Source organism: Palaemon carinicauda, chromosome 42 (assembly GCF_036898095.1).
Source record: "Palaemon carinicauda isolate YSFRI2023 chromosome 42, ASM3689809v2, whole genome shotgun sequence".
NCBI lineage: Eukaryota > Metazoa > Arthropoda > Malacostraca > Decapoda > Palaemonidae > Palaemon > Palaemon carinicauda.
The window spans coordinates 29,194,454-29,207,878 of record NC_090766.1 but is presented as its reverse complement, the minus strand read 5'-3'; the positions used below and the strand labels follow the sequence as shown (position 1 = coordinate 29,207,878).

At 41.6% G+C, this 13,425-nt stretch overlaps 1 protein-coding gene across 1 annotated transcript; it reads left to right on the top strand.

The window, feature by feature from the left end:
- The first annotated feature begins 2,220 nt into the window (after positions 1 to 2,220).
- LOC137633071 (uncharacterized) lies at positions 2,221 to 11,657 on the top strand. The gene is made up of 2 exons (XM_068365234.1): positions 2,221 to 2,407; positions 10,852 to 11,657. The coding sequence occupies exons 1-2, from the start codon at positions 2,221 to 2,223 to the stop codon at positions 11,655 to 11,657; spliced, it is 993 nt and encodes a 330-aa protein (XP_068221335.1).
- The last annotated feature ends 1,768 nt before the right edge of the window (positions 11,658 to 13,425 follow it).

Sequence of the window (13,425 nt, the reverse complement as noted above, 5' to 3'; positions counted from 1 at the left end):
AAGTAGGCGTCCTTGAGGTCTATAGAAATCATAAAGTCGCCCTCCCTCATGGACGCCATGACCGTATTTGGAGTGTCCATTTTGAAGGTTACTTTCCTGATATATTTGTTGAGGGCTGACAGGTCTATTATTGGTCTCCACCCTCCTGTCGCTTTTTCCAATAGGAACAGGCGGCTGTAGAACCCCGGCCCCGGGAACTTCACTGCTTGGAAGGCTCCCTTCTGCAGCATCGTAGTGACCTTCACGTCCAGCGCTGCTCTCTTCGCCGGGTCCTTGGGAACCAACCAGTCCGCCTGTGACGCTGGAATCAAGAGGGGGTGGCTCTTCCAAGAAGGGAATCCTGTAGCCCTCTTTTAGTACTGTTACTGTCCACGGATATGCTCCGTGGAGCTTCCATGCTTGCCATGCGAGTCTGAGGCATCCCCCTACCTGAGGCTTGGGCAGGGAAGGGGGGCCTCCCATCTTATCTCCTACGGGAGGAATGGCCTGCTTGGCCTCTTCTGGAGGAGGAGTATGAGCTCCTATATGTTGGTGTAGAGGATCCCCTTTGGGAGGGAATCTTAGAGGAAGGCCATTGTCCTGATGAGGGTTCCCGCCTTCCTTGAGTTGGTGCGGAACGCGCGGTCACGGGTGCTTCCGTCACTGGCCTCCTGAAGACGGGGCGTCGCGCAGTCTGCGGCTTCAGGGTAGGGAGCTCTCTCTTTTGAGCCAACTTCTCCACGACTCCCTCCGCCTTCTCCGTAGGAATAAGCTGCTCCCCCCAGACGGAGCAGTTCTTCAAGGCTTTCGCCTCCCTGTCGGCAATATTAATGGGAAGGTTCTTGACCAGGACGTCTCTTTTCCGCAGAACCCAGTTTGCGGAGAGAGCTAAAGACTGAAAAGTCAGGAATTTAAGGGCGCGGCTACCTGACCCCAGCAACTCGTTCAGAGCCTCTCGTTTGGCAGGCTCCATGGAGTCTGTAGGGATCTGGGTGCCCACTAGGGTGGTGGCCCACCAATCCAGCCAGGATGCCACATTCACTAGGTCCTTAGACATCTCCATCATTACCGACTCGGACGGGGAGAAGAAGGTGGATGCTGACGATGCCCTCTCGTCGGAGACGCCCTGGCACAGGATGACTAGGGTTTCTTCGGTCTTGCACGCACCGTTCGGCCTACCTTCCAAGGTGTAGTACTTTGTCTGGGACTTCAATCCCTATAAGAGCTTTGCAGAGCCATAGCCCCTGCAGGAGTCGCTATTGAGGGCTATGACTATCAATGTGCGTCCTTCCAATTCCCACGTTCCTGGCCTCGGGAAGGGAGAGAGAGGACTTTTTCTGGGTGGGGGCGGCTATGAACCTGTTCAGGCCCGAAGTCCAGGGTTCTTCCTCCTGTGGGGCGGGTTCTATCAGGTTGTTGTAACCCCTAATTAAGGAAAGGACTCTCCTGTACGCGGAGTCCTCCGTCGCTGACGTCTCGCCTTCCCCTTCCTATGAACGATGGGGCGATGCGAGGTCACGGGCGCCTCCGTGATGAAGAGACCCTCGGTTCCCTTTATCTTAGTCGTCCGCCGCTTCTCTCTTCTTTGAGGCCTTTTTTGGCGGGACGGGCTCCTCCGTGAGATAGTTTGACGCAGGCGTCCGTCCCCGTCTAACTTCTCGATGGGGAGACCTGTCGAGGCTGCTCATCCTAGACGACGGCTCCCTCCGCTGGGCGGATTGAGTGTCTACAGGACGGGACTTAGGTCTGCAAGACGCGGCCCTCCGCTCATCTGGCGACTCCCTGGCGCGGCACGTGGAGGCCCTTCTAGGAGGAATGTCTCCTGCCCGCTAAGGTGTCGATCTAGTGGACCTAGAAAGGTCCTTCAGGTTCTTGCTTGGGACGAAAACCCACGTCCCTTGCGGGGAGACTGGTCTCCTGCTTTTGGTTGGAGGGGAACAGGGATTCTTCCTGTTCCAAGATCCTGTGGGAGACCGCGAAGGGGAGTTCCTCCGCACAGAGCGATCTCTCTTCCTCCTCTGGCGTCTCCGTCGTTCACCGCTTGAAGAAGCCAAGGAGTCACACCCTGACGAGTAAGACTTACCCCCGTACCGAGATCTAGTACTTGACAGAGTTTTCTTGGGGCTACGCCGTACGCCCGACGTAGATGGTATTGGGAGACTCTCCTGCAGCAAAGTCTTCGTCGGTAACCACGCCGACAAGCGAGTCATGCAGGGGAAGGATTCGCTTAGTCCTTCATCCATGTCCAGTGGGGACCTCAGCGGCGTCCTCGGTATGTCCCAAGCTAATGAATCCTCTTGCGGGGACTCTTCTCTGCCGACGGCGTCCTCCGTCGCTGACGCCCCTGAAACCTCTACCCAGGAATCTGGCGAAGAAAATGGGATATTATTAGACCACATGGGGCCCTCCGTCGAGACGCGGCCCCTATGTGAGAGCCGCGTCCCTCGGACCCCCACTACCCTCACTTACAGGCGCCTGAACTGCCTTGGCAAACGAAGATTCCCCCACACTCACTCCCTTGGGAAAGAGGAGCCAACTGCTTGTCCTCCCTAGACTTACCTCATCCCCTACTCAGGGCAGGGGGTGAAGGATGGACTCTACCTGACCCTTCTCCTGCCGAAGTTGCAGGGGAAGATAAGCTAGTCTTCCTTGGCGACCTCTTAGACGCCTTTTTCTTTTCGGTGCCGAATTTCACTCACTGGACCTCACTCCAATCGGCACATTCGGAACACGTGTCCGACGACGAACAGGCTTTACCCTTACAAGAGGTACACAGCGTATGCGGGTCCACATCGGGCTTGGACAGAAAAGCCACACACGATTTACCGGCTCTAGGCCCAGGACAACGGCGAGCGTCCTCCATAGCACAACACAAAAGACTGCTAGACACAAGCACGTCAAAAGGGAAAGCACTAAAACACTAGTAAAGCACAAGGGAGCGATAGCAAAAGAACGTAGGCAAGGCACTAAACACTTGCTAAGGAATCCAGACCATGTGGGAAGCACGTGGTATCAAACACAAAGGGGGTCGCACTGAGAACTGAGCGGCGTGTACACACGACGCGACCAGAAAACTTATATAGATATATATATGTGTATATATATATATATATATATATATATATATATATATATATATATATATATATATATATATATATATATGTGTATATATATATATATATATATATATATATATATATATATATATATATATATATATATATATATATATATATATATATATACACACAGTGTTATCTCTACACACGAACGTATCTAAATCCGAATTTTCCAACATCCGAAGTAAAATTCGAGCAAATTTTTCACTCTACACCCAAATTTTATTTCGACACATTACGCCACTGAGCGTCGAGTGCTCAGTTCTCTATTCTTGTGTATCGTGTGGTTGTCCTCTGTTTGGTCTGTTATTAACAGTGCTTATTTTCTTCCTTTTCACACATTTCCTTTTTGATTTTACGTACCTAAAATCATGGTGCTTAAGAAGTTAAGTTTCAGTACAGGAAGAAGGAAATTCTTTCATTAGAATTGAAGCAAGAAATTATAGAAAAACATGAGAGCAGTGTGCATGTGAGTGATACTGTATGGCTAAACAATATGGCCGGAATAGGCCTATGATCTCGAGGATCATCAAGCTGAAGTCAGCCATTAAAGCAAATAACCATCGAAGACGATCACCATTATTACAAGACATCTTAGCAATACCCTGGAAGAGATAGAACGCCTTTTGTTGATAGGGATAAAGGACAAAGAGAACGTTGGCAACGATCATTTGTGAGAAGGGCCAGCGTGATGAACAGAAAGAAAGAAAAAAGTAAAGCAAAGAAAACCATGATAGCATTAACAAGGTCTTTTAAATAGGACTTCTCTCTTTCTGTTTTTCTCTAAACATAGCATTAACATGTTCTTTAAATAAAACACACACTCTCTCTCTCTCTCTCTCTCTCTCTCTCTCTCTCTCTCTCTCTCTCTCTTAGATACGTCTATTATTTTTTTTTCCAAGAGAGATTAAACAAAAATGTGTTTAGAGTACATATGATTTTTAACAGCGTCAACGAGTTGAAAAACAATTAAATGTAACTAAGAAAGTAATAACAGCTAATCTGAATTCCTTTATTAACTAAAACAAATATTGATACAAACACTCGTGTGCGTATGCACAAACACACACAGGTGCAAGAATTGCTACACAGTAAGAGAGATGGTCGGGGAGGAGGTGGAGATGGTGACTGCGAAAACATACCTTAACTCGTAACTGAAAGTGATGAAAATAAAAAATCAAAAGAAAAAATGTAAAAAATAAATATAAAAAAAAAATAAGCTTAAAATAAATATAAAAATAAAATAAAAATAAGCTAAGTTAGGTTAAAATTTCCGTAGTGTCAGTTACGGTATGTTATCGCAGTCACCATCTCTACCTACTCGCCGATCGTAACTCGTCACTGAAAGTGATGAAAACAAAAAATCAAAAGAAAAAGATGTAAAAAATATAAAATATAAAAATAAAAAAAAAAAAAAAATAAGCTAAGTTAGATTAAAATTTTCATAGTGTCAGTTACGGTATGTTATCGCAGTCACCATCTCTACCTACTCGCCGATCGTGTCTCCTCGTGCGTATGTGTGTTTGCGTATACGCACACTAGTGTGTTTGTATCAATATTTGTTTTAGTTAATACAGGAATTCAGATTCGCTGATATAGTTTTTTTAGTTACATTTAACTGTCTTTCAACTCGTTAACGCCGTTAAAAATCGTATGTACACAACACATTTTTGTTTAATCTCTCATTTTTGTTTAATCTCTCATTTTTGTTTAATCAATCAATCAATCAATCAATCACACACACTCTCTCTCTCTCTCTCTCTCTCTCTGAAAAAATTAAGACGTCTCTAACACTAAGAGTGAAGAAGAACAAGAGAGAGAGAGAGAGAGAGAGAGAGAGAGAGAGAGAGAGAGAGAGAGAGAGAGAGAGAGAGAGAGAGAGAGAGAGAGAAAGTATTTATTTAAAGAACATGTTAACACCATGTCTACCTTCTCGCCGATCGTCCGTCTCCTCCTGGCATAGCAAATCCTACACCTGCGTTGGCCTGTCTCTAAGGTAAAGTGGCAATAAAACACATTTTTTATTTATTATTTCTTTATAATTATCTTTTTTACATGCTTCTTTCATATAATGCAGTTATGATATTGTTATGTGTAATTATGTGTAGCTATTTATTAAGCATTTATTATGGGTTTTTAGGCTGAGGAACGAATTAAATGAATTACCATGTATTCTTATGGGAAAATTAGTTTCTACATCCAAACATTTTCTACATCCCAAGTTGGTTGTGGAAAGAATTAAATTCGTATGTAGAGGTACCACTGTATATATATATACATATATATATACTGTACATATATATATACATATATATATACTGTACATATATATATACATATATATTTATTAGTCCTATATTTAAGTCACTTTCAAAGAAAATTAGAATTTTCCTATTGGAAATATCCTCTTTAACAGAAAATTTTCTTCAGATCGTAAGTATATTAATCCCCGCAAACATACACAAATCATGGACCTGACGGGAGGGGCAAGCCTCGGACCACCTTCTCAAGCCCTTGGAAAACATACGTACAAACCTACGAACAGGAGCGGATAAGTGTGGTTTGTAAAATGGAAACACAAGAGCAAACAAATATTCTATGGGAATATGATCACATTTGTTTCGTTTTACATAAACATTTTACCGTTTTACATAAACATTTTGCCAAGATTATTTCAACTAGGATATTCCAATAAATTATTATTGGCATATTCGTTCAAACCCACAACGCTGAATCACTGGATAATAATCGACGTAGTAAAATCGGGGCTAATATAGTTTGTTGGGACACGCAAAATTTCTCTTATTACTTGTCAAATAGTTTTTCTTAATAGGGAAAAGGTTTTTTATATTGGTCTGATATACCATATTGTAAGGGTATTTTATCCAAAAACATGTACACTTGCACTTAATACTGCTGTAATACTTATGCAATTCAAGAAGGGAACGTGAAGGGAACGTGAAGGGAATGTGTCATTATAATGCATCGGTAGCTGAAGCAGCAGTCAAGCTACTCACATAAAATATGGCCCCAAAAAGGACCGCTTCCTGTTAGGCTTCAAAAACAACCGTTTGGCGGTGGGTCGTTCCCTTTCAGCGTTTTAAAACTGTGATATTCAGACTTTTTTCGCTAATCCCAATAACCTGCATTCTTAACACCCTGTTAAGATTCCTATTTGTAAACAGAGTTGAGATGTTTGAGGAGCCAGTGTCAATCAGCACACGCAAACTAACCTTTCTTTTGCTGCAGTCTAACATCGTACTTACAACCATTCAAAGATCTATGCAGTTGTAGGCCTGCTTTTGTTGGCCGCGAAATTTCAAAAAATATCCGAGGTTGGCGATGTGGTAGAACTTATCAATAATACCAGATTAAGTTTTTAAATTTAAGGGACCTTACCCAGCCCGACTTTATAGGCGGTGCGTCATTCGCGTATCACCTGTTGTCTAAAGATTTCAAATTAATCCCAACAACCTACTGGACAATCTTAGCCCTTGTTAAGATTGCAGTTAGTTTGCTTTCCACCAAAAATCATTACACTTTCAGGAAATTACAATTATAGCAGTTTAACCCCCCCCCCCCCTTGCATCTCAAAAACCATGCCTTTCCACTGGAAATCATCATCATACTAGTTAAACAAGAAAAAATTAAAGCATTCGACTGGCCACATTACAAATAATATGGCTTTCCACCAGAAGTCATTACTATACGCTTTCAAAACATCTGTACAGTAATTACAGCAGTCACCACATCTATATTAAAAAAAAAAAAAAAAAAAAAAAAAAAAAAAAAAAAAAAAAAAAAAAAATTCCGCGAGAAATCATCATACGCCTTTAAAAAATATTTAATTACATATCAGAAAAACTGACTTTTCACCGGAAATCATTATCACATGTGTTTAAAAGACCTATAATAACAGCAGCCGACCCACCATATCTCGAAAAATATAGAAATATTACTTTCAAAACACCTATAATATTACAGCAGTCGACCCAACATTTATAAAAAAAAAAATATGGCTTTCCACCAGAAATCATTATTACACTCGTTCAAAAACACCTATAATTACAGCAGGCGACCCACCCCATCTCAAAAATATGGCTTTCCGCCAGAAATCATTAAGATTCTCTTTCAAAAAAAACCCTAAATCATAACAGTCAGCCCACCATATCTCAAAAACAAAAAAAAAAGGCTTTCCGCCAGATATCATACTCATTCAAAATACTTATACTTAGAGCAGTAGACCCACCATATCTCAAGACATGTGGCTTTCCGCCTATTACTGCAAGCAGTCTAACCAACATCTCAAAAACTATGGCTCTCAGCCAGAAACAGATCATACTCGTTCAAAATACCTAGATTATAGCAGTTGACCCACCACATCTCAAACCTATGGCATTCTGCAAGAAATCGGAGCCTTTGTAGTTTGTTGGGACAGGCCCTGGACCGCCAGAAAAGAGTAAATAATGTCCGAAATCGGCTCTTTTCCAAGGGAATGATCACAGAATGAAATCGTATTAAATTCGCTAGTTTAGTAAATACTTGTCCCAACAAACTATATACTAGGACAGGGTCATGATCGCCAGAAAAAGAGAGTAAAGATCACCACCTATCGAGTTTTTAACGGAAGTTCAACAGAATGAAATAATGAATTAACTAAATTTGTAAATGCTTGTCCGAACAATATACATACAAGGACCACTCGGCGCATGTCTGAAACGTGCGAGAAAAATGGACAACTAACCCAAAGTTTCCCCCCCCCCTTAACCTGTCCTACAAGCAGTGTCCTTGCCTTCGTAATGACGTAATTGGGGCTAACGCCACCCCCCCCGACCCCCAAAACACTGTCGCTATCATACAAACCCAACCTAACTGAGCCTAGTACTTCCCAGGTCACAACCCCTAGCCAGGGGCAAGCCCCACACCCCTTTCGTAAGTCTCTCTCCTACACAAAAAAAAAAAGGTATGGGCAACACTATTATAACTTAACCACATTGTAACAATAAAAAAGTTACTCAGGATTACCTTAATATTCGTAGTCGCTGAAGTCTAAATCCTCGTGTTCTCGCACCTTCACAGGGACCCCTAAATCACCTAAGGGCTCTTCTCGAAATGAATGAAAAAATTACGGGGTAATTCGAGTAAAGACCCGTAGGTCTAAAAACCTTATTGTCTTCAAAGCCTCAAGCTGATCTATAAGAGTACACGTCTGTCCACTAAGGCATTTAGCGTTGGAAAGGGTCGACCTCGTGCAGGTCAATCTCAGGTTGGGGGGGGTGTAGAAATTTTGAAATCACGCACCCCTCAACAGTAGGCCTACAAGCACACGAAAACGAAGGGTTAGCTTGGGTGGTTTGTTTGACACTGGCTTTATCTACCGAAAAATCTTAGCTAGATGTTGGCTAACCTAACCTTTGGTTGTATATATAAAATTAGTGTTCGGCATAATTTCAGGCCATGTCCTAACGAACTACAATCTTGACAAGGGGTTGAGAATGTAGATTGTTGCAATTAGCGAGAACATAAGTCCGAACATCAATACACTTCCAAGCGGGCGCCAACAGCTGATAGGCGAACAGAGTGCCACCCAACAGGTGTTAGTCAGGCAGGAAACAATGCTCGAGGGAAATTTAATAAACGAGTAACTTGGCCGTGGCTTCAGGGAACGGCGCATTATAACGACCTTTCCCCTACCTAACAATTCATGATAATCATCATAGCAGTATCAAATGCCACTATAAAGGACGTGTCCCAACCAACTACAAACCCCAGAGGAGTACGAATGTAAATTGATGGGACAGCATTAAATTGTAAAAACGAAAGATTCTTATCCTGTGACGACACGGGCTTTATCAACCGGGAAGGTTTGGAGACTAAGCAGGAGCTATCCGTGACTTGCGTTTGGACCGGGCTGAACTTAGAAAATATTGCCCTGGTAAGGTAAAATATATTTAAAATGATAAAATAACTTCATATTATGGTATATTGGATCATAGTAAAGAACATCCTCCCCTTAAAGAAAAAAGATTTGGCTTGTAATAAAGATATCACCCAGTCCCTACTAACTACATTCACCCAAAGATAGTTTTATTGCAAAAATTCATCAATAGCTGCAACTCATGACTGCTATTGTTTGAGATTGGCACCGTCCATTGATGTCGCTCTATAGCAGATACCAACATGAAAATTGGTATGGACAAGGTAAATATCCATCCCACGAATCCTGAAAATTTCCCTTAGATATTTGATGTACTGTATTCCCAAGCATAATTTACGGTGTCACAATTATCGGCCTTCTGCGGATATTGAAATGTGGCTACGGACTTTTCTATGGCAAGTATCTATACAAAAATGGGTATGAATGTAGTTCACATCACACCATAAACACAAGGGGAAAATAAATACTAACATTATATGTGATTTTCAGTAAAATATCCCTTTTTTTTTTCAAATAAAAATTTCTTGAGTAGTGTCACTAGTCGTTCGGATCTGTATGTATATGTTCGTTGATGACGTAATGGCTGAAGCTCCACCAACGCGCTCAAATTGACCAACGATTGTGATTTTTCTCCCATCGGCGCATTTTCTTATTTTAGCCCTCCCACGCTTTCAAATTTCCAATGAATTTTAATGATTTTCGTTGGTGATGTATTAGTAGCAATAGTATTAATCACATGACTTTTATATGTCGATCATATTGCATTTATTATAAGACATGTGACCTACGTTAGACCGGGTATTTATTGAATTTGTATATTAACACCATTCTTTACCATAGCTCTTGTTGAGCTGCCACGTAATGGTTGTGCTATTGATCAGTGGCTTTTATAAAAAAAAATTTTCTTTCAGATTAGGAAAATTTTATTGAATATCTTCAGGCTCACTCTATTTTGCCAAAGGGAGTGACTTGTCCTGATTGAGATTGTCCATGCTCTTACCACCGCAGTGATCGTCATCAGTTCTATTGTTGACGAAAATAAAGTGTTAGTTTATATCAAGGTTCATTTTGAGACAATAGCCATTTATCACTGGAAATTGCATTATTTGTTAATTATTGATTAGACAAGAGGTTCAAACATGAAAAAGTTCCTAAGTGCTTGCACTGGTCCCGCCATGCAAGTATAGACTGGCGTAGTTTTTGCAGTGAGGCGACAGACTGGATTTACAACCAAGAGCCCATTGGTGGTCAGAGAATCATAGTAGAAATTGAAGACGGAAATCATAATGTTTTTTGGAGGGATAGAAAGTATCTCTAAATAGAAGTTTATTAGGCCCCGTCAAAAAGAAGGACAAGACAGGAGTGCAAGGACCTTCATCCCAATAACCAAGAAATATACACAGCCAGGTTCTAGTATTAGTGATGGCTGGGCCACATATATTTTTTTTTCATATTGCACTGTATTACAGGGTAATGTAACCTAGGTATACTTTTTTTTTTATAGGAAAAAGTCTGTTCTCTTTGAAAATGACATTTTTCTGTAGCAAATGAATATTTTCTGAAATATATATACTGTATATCTATATCCGTCGATAATGGGGGACCCCCAGTGGGAACTCGTGGTTTTGGGTGGGGAAACTGTATATAATGGTAAAACAAGCCTTTTCTTCTCTATACATTACCTTCTTGGCTGTATAAACCGATGAAAAAATAAGCTGATTATCTATATCCTATACTAACGGTACATTTTCAATTTATTTGTTGACATTCTACGAGTCGGTTGTAGTCGCTCGTTCGTTCGTTTGTACACAGCAGTTTTCGACTATCTGCGCATTAACTCCTCCCTCCTGCGCAATGGGATTACTCTGCGCCTAACCAACGCCTCCACCAATGGGATTACTCTGCGCCTAACCAACGCCTCCACCAATGGGATTACTCTGCGCCTAACCAACGCCTCCACCAATGGGATTACTCTGCGCCTAACCAACGCCTCCACCAATGGGATTACTCTGCGCCTAACCAACGCCTCCACCAATGGGATTACTCTGCGCCTAACCAACGCCTCCACCAATGGGATTACTCTGCGCCTAACCAACGCCTCCACCAATGGGATTACTCTGCGCCTAACCAACGCCTCCACCAATGGGATTACTCTGCGCCTAACCAACGCCTCCACCAATGGGATTACTCTGCGCCTAACCAACGCCTCCACCAATGGGATTACTCTGCGCCTAACCAACGCCTCCACCAATGGGATTACTCTGCGCCTAACCAACGGCTCCACCAATGGGATTACTCTGCGCCTAACCAACGCCTCCACCAATGGGATTACTCTGCGCCTAACCAACGCCTCCACCAATGGGATTACTCTGCGCCTAACCAACGCCTCCACCAATGGGATTACTCTGCGCCTAACCAACGCCTCCACCAATGGGATTACTCTGCGCATAACCAACGCCTCCACCAATGGGATTACTCTGCGCATAACCAACGCCTCCACCAATGGGATTACTCTGCGCATAACCAACGCCTCCACCAATAGGATTACTCTGAGCATAACCAACGCCTCCACCAATAGGATTACGTACTCTGCGCATAACCAACGCCTCCACCAATAGGATTACGTACTCTGCGCATAACCAACGCCTCCACCAATAGGATTACGTACTCTGCGCATAACCAACGCCTCCACCAATAGGATTACTCCTCTTATAACTGCTTCCATTTTCTACATTATACCTGCCACATTCAAGTATACGACTTCACCCAGTTTATCCAAGTATTTTACTTGATCCAGTACAGCTATACCATTCCTTTCATGTAATACCCACGTATACATAATACGTTTGACCCTTGAATTAAAAGATTTATTTGATCTTATAAAATCACCTAATTTTATATTAACATTAAGTATTTATTATACACTCCATTTCATCTTTTTATTTTTCCTTTATACACTTTGTTATTACCTTGTCACGCCTAGATTTCGTAGTTTCCCTTTCTAGTTCATTCAATGTTTACTCTCTGGACTCCGTTGTTTTCCCGTTAACCAATCACAAACCCATACATATGCAAAGTTTACACAGGGGGGTTAATATTTCCACAACCCCACCACCCCCAAACCCCTTTTCTGTGGAAACCTTTGTCCAAGTCAGGTCTTTGTTAATTCAAGTTAAGTCTTTTTGCATATTTTACTGAGGAAGTTATAGAAACTTAACGACACACTTATACATAATACGTTGACCCTTGAATTACAAGTTTTAATATCCAATTTTAATATCTCATTTTATATTACCATTAAATATCATTTATTACACTCCCTTTTATCCAAGTCAGGTCTTTGTTAGGTCAAGTGAAGTCTTTTTGCATATTTTACTATGGAAGTTAAAAGAAACTTGTAACGACTGCAGTATACCATACTTGAATGCATTTCGGTCAATTCTTTGATACGGCATCCTAAGTTGATAATTTTCTTAAATCGCAACGTAATAGCCCGTTTGGTATTATTGTACTGTATCAGGGTAAGGTAACCTAGGGAAAAAACTACTTTCTATAGAATAAGGTTCATTCTCTGAAAATTACACTTTTCTCTCGCAAATGAATAGTTTCAGAAATATATATCTATATCCGCCAATAATGGGACCCCCCAGTGGGAACTCGGGATATAGGGTGGGGAAAACGGTATGCAACGGTAAAACAAGCCCTTTCTTCTCTATACATTACCTTCTTGGATGTATAATAAACCAATGAAAAATACGCTTTTAATCTATATCCTATACTAGCGGTATATTTTTCATTTATTTGACGACATTCTACGGGTCAGTTGTAGTAGCTCTTGTTCGATCGTTTGTACATACCAGATTTTGACCTGCGCATAAACTCCACCTCCATCAATAGGATTTCTCTTCTCTTATAACCGCTCCCCATTTTCGTCCAAGTCATTTCACCCTCCTCATTCAAGTATTTGACTTTACCAGGTTTATTCAAGTATTTGACTTGATCCAGTACAACTATACCATTCCTTTAATGTAATACCCACGTATACATTAAGTTTAACCCAAGAATTAAGTTTTATTATCCGATATCTTATAAAATCACCTCATTTTATATTCTCATTAAATAACTTCACATAAATACTTACTCTGGACATGTTTCCCACTAGTTCCTTCATGATTACTCTCTAGACTCCGTTGTTCTCTGTTAACTTATCACAAACCCATATGTATGGAAAGTTTGCAAAGGGGTGGGGGTTAATACTTCCCAACCCCCTTCCATTATCTCAAGTGGTCTCTTCATACCCCTCCCAACAAATCCTTTTCCGTGGAAACCTTTGCCCTAGTCAGGTCTTTCTTATATCAAATGAGGTTTTTCTTTGTATTTTACCAT